Here is a 26,270-nt window from a genome sequence, read left to right as displayed (position 1 = left end):
ATGCTGTGCGCGTTCGCTTCATACTTGCTATTGAATTTTTGTGTGAATGTCTTGGCTGACCGCTTATATGGGGCAATCTGCAGAGTAATATATGTATTGATTCCGGCAGAAGCACCACATGGTTGTGCAAAAGTCTCTCAGTGATTCATAGTGGAAGGTTATCCACACACTACCTGTGTCCCTAACCCGGTGTCTTCTTGGCAGAGTAAAATTAGGGAACCTTTCGGAATTTCTCACCACATCGTTCTACACGTATCTGACTTTCCTGGATCCAGACTGTGATGAGAAGTTGTTTGATGATGCCAGCGAAGGGACTTTCAGTCCTGATAGTGATTCAGATTTGGTAGGATATCTGGAAGACACCTGTAATCAAGGTATGGCTTGAAATGCTTTTGTGGGTAGTTCGCTGAATTTATTTAAACTTTAGCATTGTGATAAAATTGCCGTAAGACTCAAATACAGACAATGATTGATAAATAAAAACAAGGAAAAATGAAACAAAAAAGACGCTTCTGAAACTTGCATATATTAAAATGAATAAAATGCCAGTTTAAAAACCGAAACTGCAAATGATGTCCTTGAAAGTGGGACATTTTTGGCCGGGCGCGGTGGCTCAAGCCTGTAATCCCAGCACTTTGGGAGGCCGAGACGGGCGGATCACGAGGTCAGGAGATCGAGACCATCCTGGCTAACACGGTGAAACCCCGTCTCTACTAAAAAATACAAAAAAAAAACTAGCCGGGCGCGGTGGCGGGCGCCTGTAGTCCCAACTACTCGGGAGGCTGAGGCAGGAGAATGGTGTGAACCCAGGAGGCGGAGCTTGCAGTGAGCTGAGATCCGGCCACTGCACTCCAGCCTGGGCGGCAGAGCGAGACTCCGTCTCAAAAAAAAAAAAAAGAAAGTGGGACATTTTTAAACCTAGAAGGACAAAGAGTTTCAGGAATGGGGACTTTTTTTGTTTTTTTTTTCTTCTCTTTTTTTTTTTTTTGTAATTGTTGTTGTTGTTGTTGTTTGTTTTTGAGACAGGGTCTCGCTGTTGCCCAGGCTGGAGTACAGTGGCATGATCATGGCTCACTGCAGCCTCGACCTCCTGGGCTCAAGCAGTCCTCCCACCTCAGCCTCCCAAGTGGCTAAGACTATAGGCCTGCAGGGAAGCATCACCATACCCAGCTAATTGTTTTACATTTTATAGAGATGGGGTCTCCTTGTGTTGCCCTGGCTGGTCTTGAACTCCTGGGCTCTACTGATCAGCCTGCCTCGGCCTCCCAAAGTGCTGGGATTACAGGCAGGAACCACCGTGGCTGGCCAGGAATGGGAACTTTGCACAGAATACATACATTCTGAAGACAGAAACATACTGCTTGAATTTTCAAAGGAGTGGTAAAATGATCTAGGTTTGGTTGGATATGAGTGATGAAACCCTATGGATATAACATTTCTCATTTTGAATAAGGTTTTGAGGTGATCTGTTTTTCACTTTTAGATAGTAGTTGGAATTAGGACTGGGAGTTCCATAAGGCTTAGCTCATTCATGACAAATTAAAACAAAAAGCCCAGACTTCGGCTGCTGTCCTTCAGGCTGTCTTACAGTTCATCTTGGGAGGACGAGATGTAAACACTCTCTTGACCGGTAGTTTTTTTTTCCTTGGATGAAGTTTTTCCAAACAGTAAACTTCTACATACATACATTATGTCTGTAAATCTCTTTTTACTCTTTGGGAGTGAGTGGGAGTGCAAATATCAACCTGCGGTCACTATTGTGCAGCCATATTTCTGCAGCTTGGTTTCATTGGCTCTTTTTCTTGCTTGTCCAATTACAGAAAGCCAAGACGAACTTGACCAGTATATCAACCACCTTCTGCAAAGCACATCGTTGAGGTCCTATCTGCCTCCTCTTTGTAAGAACACAGAAGACCGCCATGTCTTCAGTGCTATCCACTCCACGCGGGACATCCTTTCTGTGATGGCAAAAGCAAAGGGTTTGGAAGTTCCATGTATGTTATTAACTCTTTTCTGCCTGTTAAAATACCTTCTTTTATCAAAGTAATGCAGGGACATAATTTAAAAGCCAAAGAATCCTAGAAGACAACAAAATGCCCCCCACATCCTTCTACTTAGAGGTAACCACTTTCAACTCTTTTAGCTCTTCTGGTATATACATATCTCCATATTTCTCAGATAATGTGTGCATACTGCTGTCTTCACATGCATTGACTTGATTCGGTACCTGTTGACTTTTGATTATGTGGGTAAGGATCTGGCTGTCTTAAATCACCACTCTTCTGCTTCACTCCCCCTAACCCACCACGGAGTTAAAGTTTAGTTAAATCAGTATTCACTCTTTATATCATTGTATGTACGCAAATATTATTTCCAACTGAGCATTATAGTATACTCTGATTATATTCCCATTTTTACTCTTTGTTTTTTCGAAAGGTAAAGTTGCCCTGGCTTTTCATTTGCTTCGCTTTCTTTCTACATCTCCCAGTGGCCTCGCAATACAAATTTCCACAAGCTCAGTCGTATCAGCGAATCTCTCAATTCCACTGCCTTTCTTAGAGTCCACGAGTCTCCTTCTATCTGGGCTGACTGCGCTCTAGGCCTGTTGCGTATGTGTCATCCTGGGAATTTCCCTGGCTTGTCTCCTTAGTTGGATTCCCTGGTTCCTGAATCTGTTATGTTCCCCTTTCTCAATGTATTCTTCTGTTTTGGTGGAGCACATTCTAGAATAGTTTCAGTAGGTTTCAAAAAAAAAAAAAGTGAAGTGGAAGAGGGCATGGTAGTGACAGCTCTCAGCTTGCTTGTTTTTGAACTGCACTGCCCTCTGCCCCCTTCTGGTTTGGTTGCCCTCAATGTCTGAGGTGCTTTTCACCCTGGGATCTTCCCTGGAGGCTTCCTTTACTTGTCTCCAGAGATGGCTCTCCTGTATTCTGTATCCCAACTCTTCTTTCTTGGTTCACCCTTACTTTGATAGAGGACATGCAGTAGTTTCCTGAGAAATAGCACACAGTGGGTAAAATTGTTGAAACCTTGCCATTTTAAAAATGTCTACAAATGTTCCAGACCCATTTGAGAGTTTGGCTGGGTATAGAATTCTAGATGGAAAATACATTTTCTTGGCTGGGCATGATGGTTCACACCTGTAATCCCAGCACTTTGGGAGGCCGAGGCGGACAGATCACTTGAGACCAGGAGTTTGAGACTAGCCTGGCCAATATGGTGAAACACTGTCTCTACTAAAAATACAGAAATGAGCCAGGTGTGGTGGCCTGTGCCTGTAATCCCAGCTACTCGGGAGGCTGAGGCAGAAGAAGCAATTGAACCTGGGAGGCGAAGGTTGCAGTGAGCTGAGATTGTGCCACTGCACTCCAGCCTGGGTGACAGAGCAAGACTCCGTCTCAAAGAAAAAAAAAAGACAAGACATTTTTTTTGCAGATTTTGAAAGTATGACTTATTGTCTTTTTGCTATCAGTGTGTTGGTGTTGCTGTTGAGAAATCTAAACCCGGCCAGGCACAGTGGCTCATGCCTATAATCTGAGCACTCTGGGAAACTGAGGCAGGAAGATCACTTAAGTCCAGGAATTTGAGAACAGCCTGGGCAACATAGTGAGACCCCGTCTTTACAAAAAATAGAAAAATTAGGCATGGTGGCACATGCCTGTAGTCCCAGCTACTTGGGAGTCTGAGGCAGGAGGATCACTTGAGCTCAGGGAGGTTGAGGTTGCAGTGAGCTGTGATCACATCACTGCACTCCAGCCTGAGTAGTAGAACAAGACCCTGTCTCAAAAAAAAAAAAAAAAGCCCATTCTTGCATTGCCATAAAGAAATACCTGAGACTGGGTAATTTATAAAGAAAAGAGGTCTAATTGGCTCAGGGTTCTGCAGGCTATACAGGAAGCATGATGCTGGCATCTACTCGGCTTCTAGGGAGGCCTTAGGAAGCTTCCAATCATGACGGAAGAAAAAAGCGGAGCAGACACTTCACATGGTGAAAATAGGAACAAAAGAGAGTGGCAGGGGAGAATGGTCACACACTTTTAAACAACCAGATCTCAGATGCCTTGTGAACTCAGAGCAAGAGCTCTCTTATCACCAAGGGGATGGCCCAAGGCATTCATGAGGGACCCACCCCCATGATCCAAACACCTCCCACCAGGCCCCACCTCCAACACTGGGGATTACATTTCAACATGAGATTGGAGTGAGGCATTCAAACCATATCAGAAATCTAAACCCATTCTGATTTTTGGTTTGTTTGTTTGAGACAAGAGTGTCACTCTGTCGCCCAGGCCGGAGTGCAGTGGCACGATCTCAGCTCACTGCATCCTCCACCTCCTGAGTTGAAGCGATTCTCCTGCCTCAGCCTCCCAAGTAGCTGGGATCACAGGCGCACACCACCACGCCAGGTTAATTTTTGTATTTTTAGTAGAGACAGGGTTTCACCTTGTTGGCCAGGCTGGTCTTGAACTCCTGACCTCAGGTGATCCACCCTCTTGGGCCTCCCAAAGTGCTGGGATTACAGGCGTGAGCCACCGTGCCCGGCTCGTTCTGATTTTTGATACTTCAAATATGAGCTCTTTTTCTCTTTGAAAGTGTTTAGGATCTTCTCTGCTCCCAGCTTCTGACATCTCAGTGCTGCACCTTAATCTCTATCTCATGTGTTTTCATCCATTGTGTTGGATACACAATGGGCCTTTCTAATCTGGAAATTTGTTTTTCAGTCCTGTAAAGTTTTCCTAAAAAGCTTCTTGACTCATTTCCTTCCCTACATTTTCTCTGTTCTTTCTTTCTGGTGTTTCTGTGATTCCAAAGTTGACTTCCTGAAGAAGACTTTATCATTTTTTTCCCTCTGTTTTCCATTTTTCTGTCTGTCCTGAGAGCCATTGTCTCAACTTTTTCTTCCATCCCCTCAATTGAGCCACTTTTGCTATCACATTTTAAATCTTTTTTCCCCAAATTGCATCTGTTTTTGTTTCATGTTTACAATATAATTTATTGGCCGGGCGCAGTGGCTAACGCCTGTAATCCCAATACATTGAGAAGCCGAGACAGGCGGATCACTTGAACCCAAGAGTTCCAGACCAGCCTGGGCAACATAGCAAGACACTGTCTCTACAAAAAAATAAAATTAGCCAGGCGTGGTGGTGCATGCCTGTGATCCCAGGTACTTGGGAGGCTGAGGTGGGAGGATCGCATGAGTCCAGGAGGTTGAGGCTGCAGTGAGCCATGATCATGCCACTGCACTCCAGCCTGGGTGACAGAGCGAGACCCTGTCTCAAAAAAATAATAAAAATACAGTATAATTTCTTTTTTTTGAGAGAGAGAAGGAAAAGGTCCTGTTCTGTCACCCAGGCTGAAGTGAGTGGTGCAATTACGGCTTACTGCAGCCTTCACCTCCCAGGCCCAAGTGATCCCCCTACCTTAACCTCTCAAGTAGCTGGGACCACAGGTGCATGCCACCACACCCGGGTAATTTTTATTTTTATTTTTGTGAAGACAGGGTTTCGCCATGTTGCCCAGGCTGGTCTCAAACTCCTGGCCTCAAACAATCTGCCCACCTTGGCCTCCCAAAATGCTGGGATTACAGGCATGAGCCACCATGCCTGGCAATTTCTTATTATTCTAAGAATATTAATGGCAGGGCTTTTTGTTTTGGTTTGTATATACCCTTTTTACTCTTTGAATGGTTTCCATGCCCCCAGGTCACTTTTTCCGGTTTGCTTAGGTTTCTGTCTTCCACGTGAGAGTCCTTCTTCCAATGCCCTGCTCCTCCTCACTTACCTGGTCATGAATGAGAATCTCCAAGCCCATGGGTGGGGCTTGTTGACTCAGAGTTATTTGATTTCCCAGAGATACTCTACAGTCTCTTAGTGGATTTCCTATTTCAAGGATTAGGATCTGGTTGCCTGGAGCTATATAGTTACTTATAATTCCCTTGAGGAATGTATCCAGGCCTTCAGATGTGCTATTCAGCAGCCCCCCTCTCTTTGAGCCCCTTCCTCTTTTACCCTCTTCTGAGTGACCCTCCGGTCTTCTGTCAGAGTGAGTGTGAGTGAGGTGCTCATCAAGCTGGGTGTAGTTGAAGCAGGTGTCCAGGGAGCTCACTGCTTCTCAAATAGCTTCTCTCCAACCTTCCTTGTCTTGGACACTCCTTCTAGGCCCCAGTTCCAGAAGCACATGGCGCAGCAGGCCCCAAGGACTTTCGATGAGCCTTGGGTGTAACTGACCAGCTCTCGGATTTCTCCACTGCAGACTTGGGAATTGGTTGCCTCGTATCAGCTGAATCACTTATCTTTCATCCATCAGCTTTCCCGCTTGTGAAATTCTGTTCCTGTGGTCGTCTTTCTTGTTTTTCTTCATTCTCAAGGATTTGTCTTTTTTAAAAAATACATACAGTCATGCACCACATAACTTTTGGTCAGTGGCAGACCATATATATGGCAGTGGTCCCCTAAGATTATAATGGAGCTGAAACCTTTCTGTCACCTAGTGATGTCGTAGCTGTGGTGACGTTGTAGCACCATGCACTGCTCACATGTTTGTGGTGATGCCGGTATCAACAAATCTCCTGCACTGCCAGTCGCATAAAAGTCTAGCACATACAATTATGTATGGTACATAATACTTGATAATAAGTAAGTATGTTGCTGGTTTGCATATTTACTATACTATACTTTCATCATTATTTTAGAGTGTACTCCTTTTACTTATTAAAAAAAGTTAGCTGTAAAACAGCCACAGACAGGTTCTTCAGGAGGGATTACAGGAGAAAGCATTGTTATCTTAGGAGATGACAGTTCCATGTACGTTACTGCCCCTAAAGACCTTCCAGTGGGACAAGCTGTGGAGGTGGAAGACAGTGAGATGGATGATCCTGGCCCTGTAGAGTCCTAATGTATGTGTTTGTGTTTTCATTTTTTAAAAAAAAGTTTAAGAAGTAAAATTAAACAATAGATCAAAGCTTATAGAATAAGGACATAAAGAAAATATTTTTGTGGGCCGGCGACGGTGGCTCATGCCTGTAATCCCAGCACTTTGGGAGGCCGAGGTGAGTGGATCAGGAGGTCAGGAGTTCCAGACCAACCTGGCCAACATGGTGAAACCCCGTCTCTACTAAAAATACAAAAATTAGCTGGGCGTGGAGGCGCGCGCCTATAATCCCAGCTACTCAGGAGGCTGAGGCAGGAGAATTGCTTGAATCCGGGAGGCGGAGGTTGCGGTGAGCCGAGATCGCCCCACTGCACTCTAGCCTGGGTGACAGGGTGAGACTCCATCTCAAAAAAAAAAAAGAAAAAAAAAATATTTTTGTACAGCTGTACAATCTGTGTTTTAAGCTGTTATTACAAAAGTCAAATTTTTAAAAATTTAGGTTTATAAAGTTACAGTAAGCTAAGTTTATTTAGTATTAAAGAACACTGTGTGATGAATTGAATGCAGTGTGAGTGTAGAGTATTTATGAAGTCTACAGCAGTGTCCAGTCATGTCCTAGGCCTTCACATTCACTCACCACTCACTTACCCAGTCACCCAGAGCAACTTGCAGTCCTGCAAACTCCATTCATGGCAAGAGCCCTATAGAGGTGAACCACTTTTCATCTTATATACCATATTTCTTGCTCTGTCACCCAGGCTGAAGTACAGTGCCATGATCAGGGCTTCCTGCAGCCTCAATCTCCTGAGCTCAAGCGATCCTTCTGCCTCAGCCCCCCAGTAGCTGGGACTATGGGCATGCACCACCACACCCAGCTCATTGTTTTTGTTTTGTTTTGTTTTTTGAGACGGAGTTTCGTTCTTGTTGCCCAGGCTGGAGTGCAATGGCACGATCTCAGCTCGCCATAACCTCTACCTCCTGGGTTCAAGTGATTCTCCTGCCTTAGCCTCCCCAGTAGCTGGGATTACAGGCATGTGCTATCACACCCAGCTAATTTTGTATTTTTAGTAGAGATGGGGTTTCGCCATGTTGGTCAGGCTGATCTTGAATTCCCAACCTCAGGTGATCCGCCCGCCTCAGCCTCCCAAAGTGCTGGGATTACAGGCATCAGCCACCACGCATGGCCTACCATTGTTTTTGTTTGTTTGTTTGTTTGTTTTAATTTTAGTAGGGATGAGGTCTCACTATGTTGCCCAGGCCAGTCTTGAACTCCTGAGCTCAAGAAATCCTCTCACTTCAGCCTCCCAAAATGCTGGAATTACAGGCATGAGCCACCATGCCTGGCCTGTACCCTATTTCTACCATACCTTTTCTGTTTGGACACACAAATACCATTGTGTTACAGTTACCTACAATATTCAGTACAGGAACATGCGTACAGTTTTATAGTGTAGGAGCAATAGCCTCTATCTAAACTACATATGTAGTAGCCTATACCATCTAGGTTTCTGTAAGTACACTCTATGCTGTTCATTAGTGAGGAAATTGCCTAATGACACATTTCTCAGAATGTATCCGTGTCATTAAACAATGCATGACTGTATATATTTTCTATAATGTTAGTGGAGGATTGGAAGGAATTAAAATTACGATGTGTATTCAATTCACAAGTATAACCTGGAGGTCTATAAATGCCTTTTAAATATGCATTGTCTTTACCTTGAAAACTTCCTGTTCTCCTGAGATGACATGCTATAGCCCGGAAGACAGAGATGGCTTAATGAATTAATATCGATAATGATAATATCCAGAGGTGGTTGAAAAACAAGCCCTGCTGCCTGGCAGTGGCAGAATGAAGTGCATACTGGACCGGAAGCCCAGACACCTTGATTATGGGAAGCCACCTTGGACAAATGGTCTACCCTCTCTGGGTCTCTGTTTCCTCATCTGAAAGAAAAAGAGGTCAGGCGAAATCACTTCTGAGCTTCTTTCCATTCCTGGGATGTTATATCATTTTCCCTGAATTCCAGGAGGGAAAAGCGAAATCCAGTTCTCAAAGCAAGATCTATGCCCTGCTCACTTCTTATCCCCAGATTTAGCACATGAGGTAGCTACATGATAAATTCCTGTTGAAGCTAAATACGTGATCTTTCCTTCTGTTGGTTTGTGTTAGATAGGGAGCAGCCGCCATACTTCTCAAAAGAAGTATTGGCCGGGAACGGTGGCTCACGCCTGGAATCCCAGCTCTTTGGGAGACCAAGACGGGTGGATCACCTGAGGTCAGGAGCTCAAGACCAGCCTGACCAACATAGCGAAACCCCATCTCTACTGAAATATAAAAATTAGGCCGGGCCTAGTGGCTCATGCCTGTATCCCCAGCACTTTGGGAGGCTAAGGCAGGCAGATCAGCTGAGGTCAGGAGTTCGAGATCAGCCTGACCAACATGGCGAAACCCCGTCTCTACTAAAAATACAAAATTAGCTGGGCGTGGTGGCGCATGCCTCTAATCCCAGCTACTCGGGAGGCTGAGGCAGGAGAATCACTTGAACCCGGGAGGTAGAGGTTGCAGTGAGTCGAGATCACACCAGTGCACTCCAGCCTGGGTGACAGAGTGAGACTCTGTCTCAAAAAAAAAAAAAAAAGGAGTATTTTATTGTTTTTCCTCCTCAGAATAACTGTCTTTATTCTTTTGTTTTCCAGTTGTTCCCATGACTTTGCCGACTAAAGTTCTAAGTGCCCACCGTAAATCACTGAATCTTGTTGATTCTCCTCAGCCACTCCTAGAAAAGGTAAAGTATATGGAACAGCTTTTTTTTAAAGTATGGTGTTCTACAATGCAGGATTAGTCCCCAAACTCTTTCAAATGGCTAAACTCAAAAGAAACAGCATATTTCTCGATATCCGGGACCTTTTGGTTTAGAAGCTCTGGGCTTGGATGCGAACCCAATCACTTCATTGTCTGGAATCTGACTTGTATCAATATGTACACTGAATGTGATACAAACCTTTATATTTTGCCTGTAGAAAAAAAGGCTACTACCTTGCTACCTACTCATCAAAGTCTATGTAGCCACTAGAGGAAATAGCTCACCACCTAGCCCCGCCTAACTGTTTAGCCGGCCAAGGTGGGACTACTTGTGGAACAGGGAGCAGGACTCTGTTCCTAATGGCCTTTTTAAATTTTTCTTAGACAGGGTCTTGCTGTGTCACCCAGACTGGAGTGTAGTGGTGTGATCACAGCTCCCTGCAGCATCAACCTCCAGGCTCAGGCGATCTTCCCACCTCAGCCTCCCAAATAGTTGGGACTACCAGCGTGCGCCACCATGCCCGGCTAATTTTTGTATTTTTTGTAGAGACAGGGTTTTACCATGTTGCCCACACTGGTCTGGAATTCCTGGGCTCAAGCGATCCTCTCATCTTAGCCTCCCAAAGTGCTGGGATTACAGGCGCAAGCCACTGTGCCTGGCTCCTAATGCTCTTAATGTAAGAAAAAACAGTGAAAGATTCCTTAGGATACTGTAGGAAAAAGATGGGCATAAAAAAAATTTTAAAAATAAGATTCCTCAGGAGAATAAAATCTCAGGCTGTTCCATTAATTCCCACAATTTGTTATTTTATCCAGGACTCTTCCCTGATTTGACCCCACACAAATAGACTCAGTCCCTGTTGGAGAAGATTTTACCCTGATTTCAATTTTAGGTTAAAACATCCTTTTTGTGTTTAGTTTGCTTCCAAATAACTATACCATATATGCGGCATGGTGCAGAAAAAGCAGGAATAGAGGAGCGAGAGGTCACCTCCAACCCCTCCTTAGCTCTTGTGAGGGCTTTTCGGCTCTATCTAGAAGCCGCTTGACACCAGGCAGATTAAAAAGAAAAAGCATACAAAGGTGATTAGCTTTCTGGGTACATGAGGATCTTCACAAGAGAGTGAAGTCTGAAGAAGCGGTCAAAGCAAGATGCTTTCCTACTTTTTAAACAAAGAGTGATACATTTGAGAAGCTAGGACAGGACAAGGAAAATCTGGCTAGAGGCGGTTACTAGGAGATATATAGGGGGCGTGTAAAACTAGTGGAAGATAAGGGTTCCTTGGGTAAGTGCATTTATACAGGTCCATTGCTGCCTCCAGTTCCTGGGCTCTGATGATACGGGCTCTTTTCGCGCCCTAGGAGTGTACCCCTCCCAGAGGCATCTTTATGGCTTGCTGCCTGCAGAAAGAGACAGGTCAGCTACCCCTTTCTGAAACTACAATTTTTCCAATGTTTTCAACTCAACACAGTCAATATACCAATCTGGCATATTTGGAGATAGCACATCCTTCACACCTTCAGCTCAATGAATGATCACCGAGCCAGTATACCTGGATCAGTGACCACCTTCTGTGCCCCCCTCCCATCTCTTTCTCTTTTTCTGGTCCAGAGATAACTGCTGTCATGATTCCTAACACCAGAGGTTAGTTCTGCTTGTCTGTGAACCTTCCATAAACAAAACTCACATATATTTTAACCTATTCAGTCCAGTCTTTTGCAAATGTTGACCAGCACAGTGATTCAATGATCAAAAATAGTAAAAGCCTATAAATAAAAAGGTACAAAAAGTCATTGAAAACTGGAGCACAGCACAGCAATAGAGTTCCAAGACCAGGTTGGTGTTTCACTTCTTGATCTTCCGAAAGTTCCATGCCTAGCCCATCTCCCTGCTTTTGGGCTCTTATATGACCAGGTTCCTGAAAGTGACTTCCAGTGGCCCAGAGATGACCATGGTGACGTGGACTGTGAGAAGCTGGTTGAGCAGCTAAAAGATTGTTCGAACCTACAGGACCAAGCAGACATTCTGTACATTCTTTATGTCATAAAGTAAGTGTCTTAGTCCATTCAGGCAGTAATAACAAAATACCATGAACAGGTTGGCTTAGGAACAGCAGAAAGGTATTTCTCACAGTTCCGGAGGCTGGGAAGTTCAAACTCAAGGCCGATTTGATGTCTGGGAAGGCCTGCTTTTTCATAGATGGCGTCTTCTGATTGCATCCTCACATGGTGGAAGGGGCAAGTGAGCTCTCTGGCGTCGTTTTTATAAGGGCACTCACCTCCTTCAGGAGGGCTCTGCCCCATGACCTGATGACCTCCCAAAGTCCCCACCTCCTAATGTCATCATTGTGGGGGTTAAGATTTCAACATAGGAATAGGGGGAAAACAGACATTCAAGTCGTAGCAGTAAATTTATGGTCTTTACTAGGCTAAGCTTTCTCAGTTCTCCTTAATTTTTTCCCTAGTATTCTTGGCCTTCTAGCCAGCCCAGGTCATGATTATATTCACCCCAGTTACCCAGGATCACCAGGAATGAGACTTCCATCCCCTTCTCTGCATACTGATGCTGGTCCCCCAGGATGAGAAGGTTATGTGAGGCCAGGAGGCCACCACGTCCTGATGTTAGGCTTCTGTTTCAAAGGATATAGGGGACCTTTGGTGGGACGTAACCCTCTCAAGTGAGACTCACAGGCACTGGGAGAGCCCAAGCACTTTGCAAAATGCACAGTGATCTATTCCTTTTCCCAGTCTTTAAACATTCTGGACCATATTTCTGGGTTTTTCTACCTCTTGGCAGGGGTCCCAGCTGGGACACAAATCTCTCTGGACAGCACAGGGTCACCGTTCAGAACCTTCTCAGCGAGCTCTATGGGAAAGCCGGCTTGAACCAGGAGTGGGGTCTGATTCGCTACATCTCAGGCCTGCTCAGGAAGAAAGTGGAGGTCCTGGCTGAGGTCAGTGTGACTGTGCCGGCTGCACATGTGTGCTCACTAGCTTGTGTCCCCTTCTTCCCCTTGCAGTCTGCCAGTTGTACCTCTTACTTGCGAAGGAGTCCCATTCTTTAACCCACAGGTGGAGTGGGCCCTTCTCTCCTGCCTGCCCGCTGCTCTGGGAAGGCGAGCAGAGGGAAGAAAATGCAAGTGGATTGGTTTTGTTCTTTCTTAGCTACGGAAAAAGGCTCGCCGGGAAATCAAATGAAAGTGCTCTGTGGCCTGGCAGCCTCTTAGAGCTCTTTTTTTTACACATCCACAGCACAGTGATCATTAATATTTATAACCCCAAGGCCAGGCAAAATCCAGAGCCGCTTTCCAAGACACTCCAGTTCAGTGTCGTGATGGTAAGATGATGGCATTTATTAGATGTGAATAATGGGGAAACGGGTAATTTAGGAATTGAATATGGTTATTAACTCTTACCATCAGTATCTTCGGACTCGTTCCTGTCTCATTTGATAGCAGGGAGTCCAATGTGTTTGCTACAGTGGATGGGCATTAAATGCCCACTGACAGGCCCTGCAGAGCCAGGCCTGGGGGTACACATTGGAGACAGAGACCACAGACACCCAGCCCTGCCTGGTTGCTTAGTCCGGGGTCTAGGTATGAATTTTTCAAATCAAGGGCAACATGGGTCATAAAGTTAAGGTAAATGTACGATCTGATTGGCATTGTCTCCTCCCCACCCCCCATCGTCTTTACCAATCTCTTTTGCGCTCTGCCTCTCACCCTTCCTCCTAACTGCGAAGGCCTGCACGGACCTGCTGTCGCACCAGAAGCAGCTCACCGTGGGCCTGCCGCCCGAGCCGCGGGAGAAGATCATCTCTGCGTAAGTCGTCAGCCTTGAGGACCTCAGGTTTGCCGGGGAGCCATGGGGAAAACATCAGCACTTCCCAATGTTTGGAGGAGGGGCTTTTTAAAGACACTCCGTCACATGGATGCATCTAGCACAGAAAATAAGGGTGTTCCGTGGAGGGTGAGGAGGCACTGTCTCAAGACACTTCATCATGTTTGTGACACAATGCTCCTTCCTAGGCCCCTTCCCCCGGAGGAGCTCACAAAACTCATCTATGAGGCCAGCGGGCAGGACATCAGCATCGCCGTCCTCACGCAGGTCTGGGGCTGGTGTGGGAGGGGCCGGGCCACAGCCTTCCTCAGAGTGGAGGGGATCCTTCAGCCACTCACCCTGTCTCTGAAACCCTATCTCCGTGTGTGTCTGCCTCAGGAGATTGTGGTTTACCTGGCCATGTATGTCAGGGCGCAGCCCAGCCTCTTTGTGGAAATGCTGAGACTCCGGATTGGACTGATCATTCAGGTGATGGCCACGGAGCTGGCGCGGAGCCTGAACTGCTCAGGTGAGATGCCCGCAGCTCCTGCAGCTCCCGCCGCACCCCACCCCAGCCACCAGGCCACGGCCTCCACTCTCAGGGGAAGCCCTGCTTAGGTTATCTCGAACTCAGCATCCAAGCCTGTGGCAAGCTCAGGCTTTACCAGCTTCTCTCATTTAGATGGAACTCCCTTCCATGTGGCACAGAGCTGAAGTTCATAAGTCAGGGAGAATGGGGCTCTGGTGATGTTGACCATTACAGCCTCAAAGGCGATGTGGAATCTTCCGCCCCGTACCTGACATCTAAGCTCCTTCCTGGATGCCCTTGCTATGCGATGTCACCCCTATTTTATAACACCTTCACGGGGAGAAACCCTACCAATTTGAATATAAAAATCCATCATGAGACATCCAATGTTGGGGATCAAACATTGTGAAAAATCATGTGTCTGAGAATTAAGCAGATTCATGATTTAAACAGCAGCATTTAGAATCCCCACGGAACAGTGCATTTCAGCCCCAAAGCAATAGTGAGGTTCTCCTGAACAGGGGGACCTGCCATGGCATCTGCTGTCACCTCCCTCCCCACCCAGGTCCACCTGACCCTACCTTTACCCGCCACCAGCCCTGTGTCTGGGACACTTACAAGATATTTGTTTTTAGGAGAAGAGGCTTCTGAAAGTTTAATGAACCTCAGCCCTTTCGATATGAAAAATCTCCTGCACCATATCCTAAGTGGGAAAGAGTTTGGCGTTGAAAGAAGTGGTAAGTCCCATGCTCCTGTTAGTGTCTTCAGGGAGCTGCCTGCTTTACATGCAGTAGACATTAGAACCAGCGCTGTGGGGCATAGTGAATGTGGGAAGGGAAGGCTCCTACCTGAAGAAGATGGACAGAGTCCTAGGCTCAAGCTTCCTGCTTTGGGGGCTTTGGGACTCGCTCGCAGTGTGCTGGGCAAGCTTTTCTTGCCCAAGTTGGCACAGCATGTGGGTGTGGTATACCGCCTCCTGTAGCCGTAAGCACCTGGTACCATCCCTTATGGAAAAGTGTTGGCCAGGCATGGTGGCTCACGCCTGTAATCCCAGCATTTTGGGAGGCCGAGGTGGGCAGATCATGAGGTCAGGAGTTCGAGACCAGCCTGACCAACGTGGTGAAACCCCATCTCTACTAAAAATACAAAAAAAATTAGGTGTGGTGGCGCACGCCTGTAAGCCCAGGTACTCAGGAGGCTGAGGCAGGAGAATCACTTCAACCCGGGAGGTGGAGGTTGCAGTGAGCTGAGATTGTGCCACTGCACTCCAGCCTGGGTGACAGCAAGACTCCGTCTCAAAAAAAAAAAAAAAAAGTGTTAGAAGTGTGGGGGACCCCGAGGGCCAGGATGAAAGGGCCGTCCTTTCACACCACCTGAGCATCCTGGCCTTTGGGTAAAAACATTCTCAACCCGGCCTCACATCACCCTCCACAGCGCAGGGAGGAGACCCCTCTGTGACCTCACAGCGTGCTCGAGCTCACTTATTTTGCTTTGTCCTGCCTCGCTCGCTCTGTTTTTATCTGAACCGGAACCCTGCTTGCAGTGCTGGGAAACATAATCACCCAAGTCCTGGCGTGATTCTTGTTCTCAAATGTTCCCTAATTATAATTGAAGCAATTATCATTTCTCCTCCTCATAAAAAAGCTAAATGATTTGCAGGCACGTTGGTGAATTTATTTCATCAAGCCAAAGAAATGCACTGTGGGCTATCATTCCTTTTATTTAATAAGAAGGACATTGGGTACTTTGTATGTTTCCTGAGCATGTGCCGGCCGCAAACAAAGACGGCATCGTGCAATCAGATGTGTTTTGGTGGTTTTTCTCCTTTCCTGAAGGAGGGATGCTGAAAATGCTTTTGCAAAAGTAATTTCCAGTTCTTTCCAAGGCAGAGTCCTTGAAATGGTAATGTATGAGATAAATATTTAATGTCTTCTGCTCATCATTACAGTATTCATGGCTTGACACAGATAATTACTAAAAATTTGTCATTAGGTGTACAGCTATTGATACTATGAAACTAGGAACTGAGTAATGTCATCTGAAAGCCATAAAAATATGTGTGATTGCAAGCAAGAACAGAAGACATGCTGTCTTTTTAACATATAACATCATTTGTTAGCTGTCCTTTGTAATTGTTCAATTTTTGTAAATTAGGAAGCCCAAATAGGCTTAGAATTTTGATTAAATCCTGAGATGTCTGAGATAAATGTTTCCAGCGAACACCCACCCCAGACAGCCCCTCTTGTAGCTTCCTGGCCTTTGGTTTGGATAAAAACATTCTCAACTCGGCCTCACATCACCCTCCACAGCGCAGGGAGGAGACCCCTCTGTGACCTCACAGCGTGCTCGAGCTCACTTATTTTGCTTTGTCCTGCCTCGCTCGCTCTGTTTTCCACTTTCTCCTTCTGTTTTCCACTTTCCTGGGTCTGTCCTTCCTCTCCAGCTCATCACTGAGTCTCCCTTGTGGGCTCCTGCCTCTCTGCTGTCCTTTAAATGTTCTTGTCCCCAGGTTCCTTATTTGTCGCTACTCCTCCTGGACAGTGCCTCCACTCCCATGGCTCCACTGGGGTCAGGTGGGATGGTGAGGCTTGCAGAGGATGCTGCCCGAGGAGGTGACCTTTGAGCTGGGCCTGGCTTGCCAGCACAGGCAGATGCCCAGTGCAGTGCAGGTGGCCGGGAGTTGAGGGGAAGCAGGGCTCCAGTTGGTAGAGTTTCAGGTGATGCTGGGAGGACTGTTTGGCCTTTGTCCTGAAGACAGCTAGACCTGGGAGGCTTTGGAGTGGGCAGTGATACGATCACACTTGCCTTTTAGAATGATTGTTGTGACCACAGCACAGAGGCCAGGCTTGTGGGAGGTGGGGCTGGGAACAGGTTTGAGTCCCAAGGCTGGTGCGATAGGTTGGGAGTGAGAGGTGGTGGCCTGATGCATTGCATCGGTGGCCTCTGGTTGCCTCCACCTCCAGCCCCTGGCAGCCTGACTTTCCTAGCACTTCCCCCTCCAGCCCAAGGCCCTCCTCCAGCTGCCACCTTCATTTCATTTGGCACCTCCCCCTCAGGCCTGGGCATGGGCTCTCCTCCAGGCACTGCTGCGGCACTGAATTCTGCATTCACACCTGCACCTGCTGCCCAGACAGGGCCTGGCACCAGGAGGCCCCTCTGGATCACCCAGCCCATGGCCACAGCTGCCCGGGGTGCCAGCCTTTCAGGGGCCCGCAGCAGTTTTGTCATTTCCCAGGGGCATTCCAAGAGTCACACGGGACTGGGGACAGAGCCCAGCAAGGTCCATGTGGGTCCTATACATTAGTCATGATGAACCCTTTAGAAAAATATTAATATAAATAGGATTGGGGATATCGTTGACCAGTCAACACTCACCAGATCAAACTCCATGCGGTCATGAAACATGATATGATAGAATATTTAATGCCAGAGAGAGATATGCACGATATAATTACAAAAAGGCAGATCACAGAACCATACTTATGTCCACAGAATGTATGTATCCATCTCATGTTTCTATATCTATACGTATGTATGTGATGATTCTGTTTTGTTAAAAACATACACAGTCATTGGGAAAAAAAACTGGAAGGCTCATGACTAAAATATCAAGAGATGTTAGTTCTAGCTTCTGTAGTTCAGTGGTCTGTTTCCTACAAGGAAGGTGTGCTTTGGGGTTTTTTTAAATTTTTATTTATTTATTTATTTCTAATTAAATATAGATATGAGGTCTCACCATGCTGCCCAGGCTGGTCTCGAACTCCTGGGCTCAAGCAGTCTTCCCACCTCGGCCTCCCAAAGTGCTGGGATTACAGGTGTGAGCCACCGTGCCTGGCCTCGGTTATGTTTTTTGGGGTTTTTTTGTTTTTGTTTTTTTTTTGAGATGGAGTTTGGCTCTTGTTGCCAGGCTGGGATGCAATGGCATGATCTCAGCTAACCACAACCTCCGTCTCCCAGGTTCAAGGGATTCTCCTGCCTCGACCTCCCAAGTAGCTGGGATTAGAGGCGTGTGCCACCACACCCAGTTAATTTTGTATTTTTAGTGGAGATGGGATTTCTCCATGTTGGTCAGGCTGGTCTGGAACTCCCAACCTCAGGTGATCTGCCTGCCTCACCCTCCCAAAATGCTGGAATTACAGGTGTGAGCCACCACACCCAGCCAGGTATTTTTTTTTAGAATAATTTTTTACTTATCCAAAAGCAAGGCTGGGCATGGTGGTTCATGCCTGTAATCCCAGCACTTTGGGAGGCTGAGGCAGGCAGATCGCTTGAGCCCAGGAGCTCAAGACCAGCCTGGGCAACATGGCAAAACCCTGTCTTCACAAAACATACAAAAATTAGCCAGGTGTGGTGGCACACGCCTGTGGTCCTAGCTACTTGGGAGGCTGAAGCAGAAGGATCTCTTGAGCCCAGGAGGCAGAGGTTGCAGTGAGCCAAGATCGCGCACTCCAGCCTCGGGAACAGAGCAAGACTCTGTCTCAGGCCGGGCGCGGTGGCTCAAGCCTGTAATCCCAGCACTTTGGGAGGCCAAGACGGGCGGATCACAAGGTCAGGAGATCGAGACCATCCTGGCTAACACGGTGAAACCCCGTCTCTACTAAAAAAATACAAAAAACTAGCCGGGCAAGGTGGCAGGCGCCTGTGGTCCCAGCTACTGGGGAGGCTGAGGCAGGAGAATGGCGTAAACCCGGGAGGCGGAGCTTGCAGTGAGCCGAGATCTGGCCACTGCACTCCAGCCTGGGCGACAGAGCCAGACTCCGTCTCAAAAAAAAAAAAAAAAAAAAAAAAAAAAAAAAAGACTCTGTCTCAAAAAAAATAACATGACCAGGTGCGGCGGCTCACGCCTGTATTCCCAGCAGTTTGGGAGGACGATGTGGGCGGATCACAACAAGGTCAGGAGTTTCAGACCAGCCTGGCCAATATGGTGACACCCCATCTCTACTAAAAATACAGAAATTAGCCAGGTGTGATGGCGGGCTCCTGTAATCCCAGCTACTCAGGAGGCTGAGGCAGGAGAATTGCTTGAACCCAGGAGGCGGAGGTTGCAGTGAGCTGAGATCGCGCCACTGCACTCCAGCCTGGGTGACAGAGTAAGACTCCGTCTCGAAAAAAAGATATATATTTCACTGTGTAAGGTGCTTCCTGGCCACTGTGTTGTAATGGTGCTTAAGTACTCTGCACATTTCCGTTTACTCCTTTAAGAGCTGAATGCTGCACCTGTGCTGCTCTCGGTGCTGCAGACACAGCGCTGGCCAAGCAGAGAAGGCCCTCATTGTCAAGTAGGGAAGACAGGGGCAGATCCTCCCTCGGGGTGGATGCTGTAGAGTTCCTAAGAACCACATGTGTGTGTTTCCCACCCAGTGCGCCCTATCCACTCCTCCACATCCAGCCCTGCCATCTCCATCCACGAGGTGGGCCATACTGGAGTCACCAAAACTGAGAGGAGTGGCATTAACAGACTGAGGAGTGAAATGAAACAGGTAAGAACACCTTGGTGGCAGCGAGGGGTGAGTGGTGGTCTCCCTACCTGGGCTCACCCCAGAAAGCGACAGAAACCTAGGGCATGAGGCTGTAGCCCACTGTCTAGAGTGGGAGGTCCCTTCTGTCTGGGATCTGAACACACCCGTCCCCAGATAGATATCCCAGAGCCGCTCATGCGCACCCTCACCCACTCATCCTTAACGTGATGTTCTCATGAATGTTCCAGAAAATACCCTTGTCCATGTTTGCCTCTGTTCCTGAGAACCACTCTTTGGAGTGGGCCACAGCCATTGAAAAAGTAGAGTCATGTAAAAAGTCACCAAATCATCTATGTCCTTCAAATGAAATAGCAAGAGGGCTCCGGAAATAGACCAGAATGCCCATGATACTTGGATTCGCCACCAGCCACAGGGGTCTCTTTTCTTAGTTCACCTTTAATTCCTGGTAAAAAAAAATCCTTTTGAACTGACTGCACAGGGCCGCAGCTCCACATCGCAGTCTTAACGTGCCAGGTGCTGTGCTAGGCCTTGCCCGGGATCCATGCTGGGAAAGAGTTTTCCTCTGACCATGAGAAATGCACTCGAATTTTCTACTCTATTTTAAATGCTGGTCGTGACCCACTAAATCGAGTCCATGATGCACTCATGGGTCACTGCCTGCGGTTTGATCAACACGGCCCTGGATTAAGAGAGGGCGATAGAAGAAGCACGTGTTCTTGACTCAAAGCTGGTTTTGATTTCCTGATGTATTTTTGCTTTCAGATGACTAGGCGGTTTAGTGCTGATGAACAGGTGACACCCCTTTGCCTTGTTCGTCCTTTACTTCCTGTTCTTTCTGGCTTGAATGTGGAAAGCAAGGCTGTGACTCCGCAGCTTGGGGATGTGTGGAGGGCGGCTCTACCCGGCAAATGGGCTGGGGCAGAGGCAGAGAGCAGGACTCGGGGCCGGAGAGACGACCTTGCCCCATGCCTTTACAAATAATCTGTTTCTCAAATTCTTGGGCTTTGTAGGGTACTTTGTGAAAGAGATCATCCGGGCTCTGAGTTTCTATTCAAAAAGAGGGAACTAAATAGGGGGAAATACGGTCATTGGTTATATCAGTAGAAAGAATGCTGCTATTCCTGTCCTCAGATCGCCTGGGGGTACTTAACCCTGAAAGGAAAAACATGTAAGGATGCTCTTCTTTTATATCACCCTGGTGACATACGTTCTCCTCCCCCCTCTGGAAAACTGGAGTCGCATTTCTAATATTTTGATATGTATTACCACAAGAGCCTAGAGGAGACATCTTAATGACATGTAAAGGCCGATTCCACATGTTGTCCAGAGGTAAAACATGCTTTAATCTCTCCTAATTTATGCTGTTTCCAAGTAAGGAACCGGCTTTCCAAACATCTTCCCTTGCCAGCCACTCGGTGGCACCGTCCCTCTGTCCCCACATCCCGATGGCCTGACCGTGGGCGAATCTGAGTGGTTCCTTCTGCCTCCATTTCATGCTGTTCTTGCGTGCTACGGAGACGAAGTGATCACCTCTGTTCTTTGCTGGGCTTAGAGTCACCTAGCTAGTACAAACTTTGTGTTTGACCACTTATGTCAAGGAGCATATTCTTTGTTCAAAAAATGTAATAGGTGTTATGGTATTTTCAATTTCTAGTCTCTTTTGCAAGAATACCGTGTAGATAGCACACTGTACCTTTGCAAATTAAGGGTACATTCTAGATTTTTAGACGAGGAAATACTTATTTGGCCAAAGGTATCAGCCTGATCATATTCGTTCATTTAATGAATATCTACTGAATGTCTGTTAGGTACAGCATGTTAGTGTCAGCGTAGGTATTTAGTTCATCTGTAGATTTTCACAATTCTTAAAATATGAGCATTTCATGGCTATGAGTTTGGAAAATGAATTGTGTCCTAACTTGATGATGCACCCTCCACATACGACAGGGACATTTAATATTTACGTTCAATGGCAACAGTTCATGTTTGGTTTTTTTTTGTTTTTTGTTTGTTTTTTGTTTTTTGAGACGGAGTCTCGCTCTGTCGCCCAGGCTGGAGTGCAGTGGCGTGATCTCAGCTCACTGCAAGCTCCGCCTCCTGGGTTTACGCCATTCTCCTGCCTCAGCCTCCCGAGTAGCTGGGACTACAGGCGCCCGCCACCTCGCCCGGCTAGTTTTTTGTATTTTTTAGTAGAGACGGGGTTTCACCATGCTAGCAAGGATGGTCTCGATCTCCTGACCTCGTGATCCGCCCGTCTCGGCCTCCCAAAGTGCTGGGATTACAGGCTTGAGCCACCGCGCCCAGCCGACAGTTCATGTTTTTAAAAAGTGCAGTTAGCAAGTTTCATGTGGAGTCGAAGCCCAGAGTGGTGCTTGCAGGTGCCCCTGCACCTGAGCTTGCCTATGTATGTTGCTGTTGGACCTTCTCTGCGCCCGTATTCTCTGCTGCTGCTTTCTGTGGGTGTTTCGGATGCTGCTCCATGACCCTTCTCTCTGCTGTGTCTCGGTGTCATTGCCGTCAACTGAGTGGATTCTTTTTGTTTTGTAGTTCTTTTCTGTGGGCCAGGCCGCGTCCAGCAGTGCACATTCCTCCAAGTCTGCGGTAACAGTGCCTCAGGATCATTGTGTCCGTCCCTGCTCCTCCTCGCGTCCTTCCTTGTGCTCCCACCTCATGCCCAACTTCTGAGGACTCGAGCAGGGCTGAAGCGTTTTCAGCGGGATGCTCACAGGCTCCTCCAACTGGAATTCTGAGGAGGGTAGAAAGGTGGCCCCAAAGTGCTTGCACTGAGCTTTGTTCTCTGCCTGTGCTCCTCGGCACAGTGTGGGTGAGGAGTGCCCTTCTCACCAGTTCCCAGAGCTTCTGAAAACTTCGGAGCATTAGTTCCGTGCCTCTTTATGGAGCCAGGATGGTGAACCCTTGCCTGCTAGCACTCTGCACCCACCATGCCCCAGATCCTGTGTAGGGCTCGGATGGTGCTCACCGCAGAGCAAAGGCTGAGTCTTCCTCCTGCAACTGGAGGGCCCAGATCAGCTGAGTCATTGAGGAGTGCAGCTGTAATTACTTTTATTTGTGTCTAATTGTTGCCTTAAGTGGCAGTAATGAGCCCAATGGAATAACCCAGCCGAACTGCCTTTTCAAAATAAGATCTGTTGAAATCCAAGTGCTGCAGAAAGGAGAGCTCCGCCTCCTGCCCTGCTAGCACACTTCAGGATTTCACTTTAACCCTTTACATCTGACTGTGCGCATCGAGAAATGAAAGTGCCAGATAGTCCCAGGCAAAGAGATGTGTGAGCGTGAAGGTTATCCCTTCTGGACCCGGAGGTCTCGCAGCTAGAAGCCCCGCAGGGCAAGACAGAAGGCTGGGAGCTTTGCTGCAGGGAGGAGATGGAAAGCCGCGGGGAGCCTCTCAGACAGTGCTCCCCTCTGGAGCCTGAATCTAGCCAATGTTGAGGTGGGAAGGAGATGGCGCCCTCTTCCCTCACTTTAGCAAAGTCAGCCCCAGTTCAGAGGCAGCCATTGCCCCAAATTAAGATAAAGCCCAGTGCCAAGAACAGGGAAAGCAGGAAGTGGGACTGCAAAGGATGGGTGGATGGACCCTGATCTGCGAGGCCCCTGCCACTAAATGTGGGCTTCACTGTTTGTCTTCCCTCGTGTCATGTGTTACCTTCTCTGTGGTTCCTGTCCTGTGGAAAGGTAACTGTGACTTCTCTGTGGCACTGCAGCAATGAAGTGGGCACTATGGAGTTTGTCTCCCTGGGCCACGGGTGCCTGCTTCGAGGGCCCGTTGTCATGCTCAAAGCTCTCCCACTGCAGTGGCACAGGCGCCACATGCGGGTGACAGCTGCCCCTTATGGACACTTAGCACGCACCAGATATGCCTCAGTGTCTTCATGTGGCGAAGGCTTCCAGGCAGCTCTCTAAAGGACGCCCGACTGTGTCCCCACTGTGCCGATGAGACTGAGGCCCAGAACCAGTGTTCATGGCAGGGCCAGACGGCCTCGGGTGTGTCCTTGGCATTGCTGGCATTGAGTGGGGATTAGCGCTCCGGCAGTCTGACCCCCGAGCCCGTGCCTGCCCTGCTCAGCCTCCTCCCTGTGGGTTCTAGCTTTGGGGGCAGGACTGCCTCTCAGAGGGGCTGGTCAGAGTGCAACATGATATGGAGTGATCGACCCAAAGTGTGCGAGTTATCTCGCATCAGGAAACAAGCAAGGTGGACTGGAGGAACCGTGTTCCTCTCTGGCGAGTGGTGGTCTGCCATTTGTGCCTAGGTCGCAGGGCCACCCTTCGTGATGGTGCACTTTCCCTGGGGCACCTGCTGCGTGGCTTCTGAGGCCCCAAGCTGTCTGTCTTGCAGAGGTCCAGCACCCCATCCTCGCCCACTGGCACGTCATCCTCAGACTCGGGAGGACATCACATCGGCTGGGGGGAGCGGCAGGGCCAGTGGCTGCGCAGGAGAAGGCTGGATGGGGCCATCAACAGGGTCCCCGTGGGATTCTACCAGAGGGTGTGGAAGATCCTCCAGAAGGTGAGCTTGGGGAAGTGAACCGTTCCCGTACTGCCCTGGCAAGGCATAGTGGCACCTCCAGGCAAGCAAACACACAGCCCTGAGGATGGCTTCTCTGCCTCAGTGCTGTTGGCACCTGGGGCCGAGGCATTCTGTACTAGGGGGCCTGTGCGTGGTAGGATGTCTACAGCATCCCTGGCCTCTCCCCGCCCCCACCCCCGTGTGACAACTAAAAGTGTCTCCAGGCATTATCAAATATCCCATGGGAGGCAGATCACCCTGGTTGAGAACCACAGCAAGTAAGACAAGGTGGCAGTCGTGGTTGTGTGGGACCAACTTGGACGTATTTTAGGAACATAGAAGAATGGGGAAAGGCTGGGAGGCTTCAGATGAAAACCCCGTAACACAGAGCAGCCCCCACAGGCCTGGAACCTGGAATGACAGTTCAGGAGGGGCCTGGAGTAGGCCAGCCCTCCAGCCTCCTGCACGTCCAGGCAGCAGTGTCCCTGCTGTTCAGCCATGTGACTGAGCCCCACCCTCCCAGGGTACCTGCTACGTTCAGTCCCAAAGCTCAGTCCCAAAGCGTACAGAGGTAGAGAGCTTCCAGTCTGGCCCCAGGTCCTGTGTGCCCTGAAGGCACGATCTCTCTCACACCCTGGGGCCCCCACTCCCCTCAGCCAGCCAGCTGTTGCGCTTCCCATCTGCCTGGGGCCCTTCCCATCTCCCCAGCGGTTGTCCTTGGGAACAATACCTGTACCTGAGCGCAGGAGCGCCTCCCTGAGCACCTGCTTTCGAGGGGGCAGCATTTTTTGTACCCACACATTGTCTCCCTTCTGCATCGGTCCCAGAGTTTGTGCAACTCCCTGGGCTGCACCAGGCCCTCCCTGTCTTTTCCCTTGAATGGAGAGACAGTATGCCTCGCTGAAAAGCTGTGCAAACCAGGACTTTTTCCCCCCAGAACTATGTTTTAGTTCATTTCACAGTGGGAGAGGAGAAAACATTATCCCAGTGACAGCATACAACAGCCCCCTTCCCAAAGCCATGGCACCGCTTGCTCCAGGTTGTTTCTGTAACAAGGGCCCCTGTGCTTCATGGGGCCCAAGGTATTCCTCACGGCCACCGCAGACGACTCTGAGCAGCTGGACTCCCGGGACCCAGGCAGGAGCCTGCAGGGGCTCATGGTGCTTATTTCATTTCCCGCCTCTCTTAAGGGGGTGGGAGTGTCCATTGCTGTTCTGCCCTCAGTGTACCAGGGACGCTGCTGACCGGGGCACTGGAATTTAGAAGGTGGCCAGTTAGACTAGAACAAGCTGTTCCTAGAAAATTTCCCCACTCTTCCTGGGGCATCACATGCTTCCGCTTGGACTTACTGGCCCAATACCAAGACACTTCTATTATGAAAAAGCATTTTGTGTTGAGCTGGCACTCGGTATTTATATACATGGGTGTGCATGTGCATGTGCTGGAGGCTTTTGTGATTGGTGCTTATTATAGAAATCTCAAAAATAGATGCCTGCAAAGGCACAGAAGCATCCCCTCCCCAGCAGGAGCCATGAAAATCCCCCTTTATTATGGCACCAAAGGGGACTTGCAGCCGCCAGGGCCCGGTTGCCAACTACAGTGTGGAGCCTCGCGGGAGGACTCGGCAGCCCCCTAGGGCATTGTTCGGGGGAGATCTTGAAAGATGCCTGCTGGGTTCCCTAGAATTGTTCCATCGAAAACACAGCCTGTGGGCAGCGAGAACAAGCTCTCTAAAAATAACTCTGACAGTCTGGCGTGTCCCAGCCCTCATATGGGTTTCCAGGGCCGAGGGGGCTGTGTGTGCACATGCATGTGCTTATCCCATTCTGGAATCTGACTGAAACGCTCTGTGTTCTGCCTCCAGTGCCACGGTCTCTCCATCGATGGTTACGTCCTCCCATCCTCGACGACCCGAGAGGTACGATGAGAAAAACGCAGATGCGGGCCCCTCTGTGGGTTCACAGTAAGGGCTTCATTGCATGGACTCTGACCTCTTTTGCTCCTTTTGGCTCTAACTGACAGGCCAGGTGTAGCTCTGAGCTGTCTAACCACTTCACCCTTATACTTGGCAAAATGTCTTTCCTGCATTTATAGGCATCAGCCTTTTTCTTCACCTGAGACTCAGCATTTCTGGGCTAGCGAGCTCTTTTCATTTGCCAGCCACCCCTTAGAACCCTGTTGAAAGAAAGGAGCCTATCTCCATGCCAGCCTGGCCTGCACCACAGGCAGCCTTCTCGGCCC

General features: G+C 48.4%; 2 protein-coding genes across 6 annotated transcripts in view; one reads left to right on the top strand and one right to left on the bottom strand.

Annotated features, from left to right (window-relative positions):
• Window positions 1-26,270, bottom strand: part of PDHA1 (pyruvate dehydrogenase E1 subunit alpha 1) — a 563,563-nt gene that overhangs the window by 434,078 nt on the left and 103,215 nt on the right. The gene's annotated exons all lie outside the window — the stretch shown is intronic.
• The window catches only part of PHKA2 (phosphorylase kinase regulatory subunit alpha 2), a 90,557-nt gene that overhangs the window by 62,287 nt on the left and 2,000 nt on the right, over window positions 1-26,270 (top strand). The window contains exons 18-31 of one of the 5 annotated variants that reach the window (XM_050776620.1): window positions 205-374; window positions 1,821-1,994; window positions 9,571-9,659; window positions 11,592-11,725; window positions 12,474-12,630; window positions 13,419-13,498; window positions 13,705-13,783; window positions 13,895-14,024; window positions 14,660-14,761; window positions 19,386-19,504; window positions 20,267-20,296; window positions 22,052-22,105; window positions 23,859-24,029; window positions 25,894-25,947. In XM_050776620.1, the coding sequence (XP_050632577.1) occupies window positions 205-374; window positions 1,821-1,994; window positions 9,571-9,659; window positions 11,592-11,725; window positions 12,474-12,630; window positions 13,419-13,498; window positions 13,705-13,783; window positions 13,895-14,024; window positions 14,660-14,761; window positions 19,386-19,504; window positions 20,267-20,296; window positions 22,052-22,105; window positions 23,859-24,029; window positions 25,894-25,947 (1,543 nt within the window). Of the gene's footprint in view, window positions 1-204; window positions 375-1,820; window positions 1,995-9,570; window positions 9,660-11,591; window positions 11,726-12,473; window positions 12,631-13,418; window positions 13,499-13,704; window positions 13,784-13,894; window positions 14,025-14,659; window positions 14,762-19,385; window positions 19,505-20,266; window positions 20,297-20,635; window positions 20,834-22,051; window positions 22,106-23,858; window positions 24,030-25,893; window positions 25,948-26,270 lie in introns of those variants that run through there. The other 4 variants (XR_007722653.1, XR_007722652.1, XM_050776621.1 and 1 more) reach the window with 4 other exon arrangements.

Source organism: Macaca thibetana, chromosome X (genome assembly GCF_024542745.1).
Source record: "Macaca thibetana thibetana isolate TM-01 chromosome X, ASM2454274v1, whole genome shotgun sequence".
NCBI classification, from domain to species: Eukaryota; Metazoa; Chordata; class Mammalia; order Primates; family Cercopithecidae; genus Macaca; species Macaca thibetana.
This window is presented reverse-complemented; position numbering and strand designations above follow the sequence as displayed.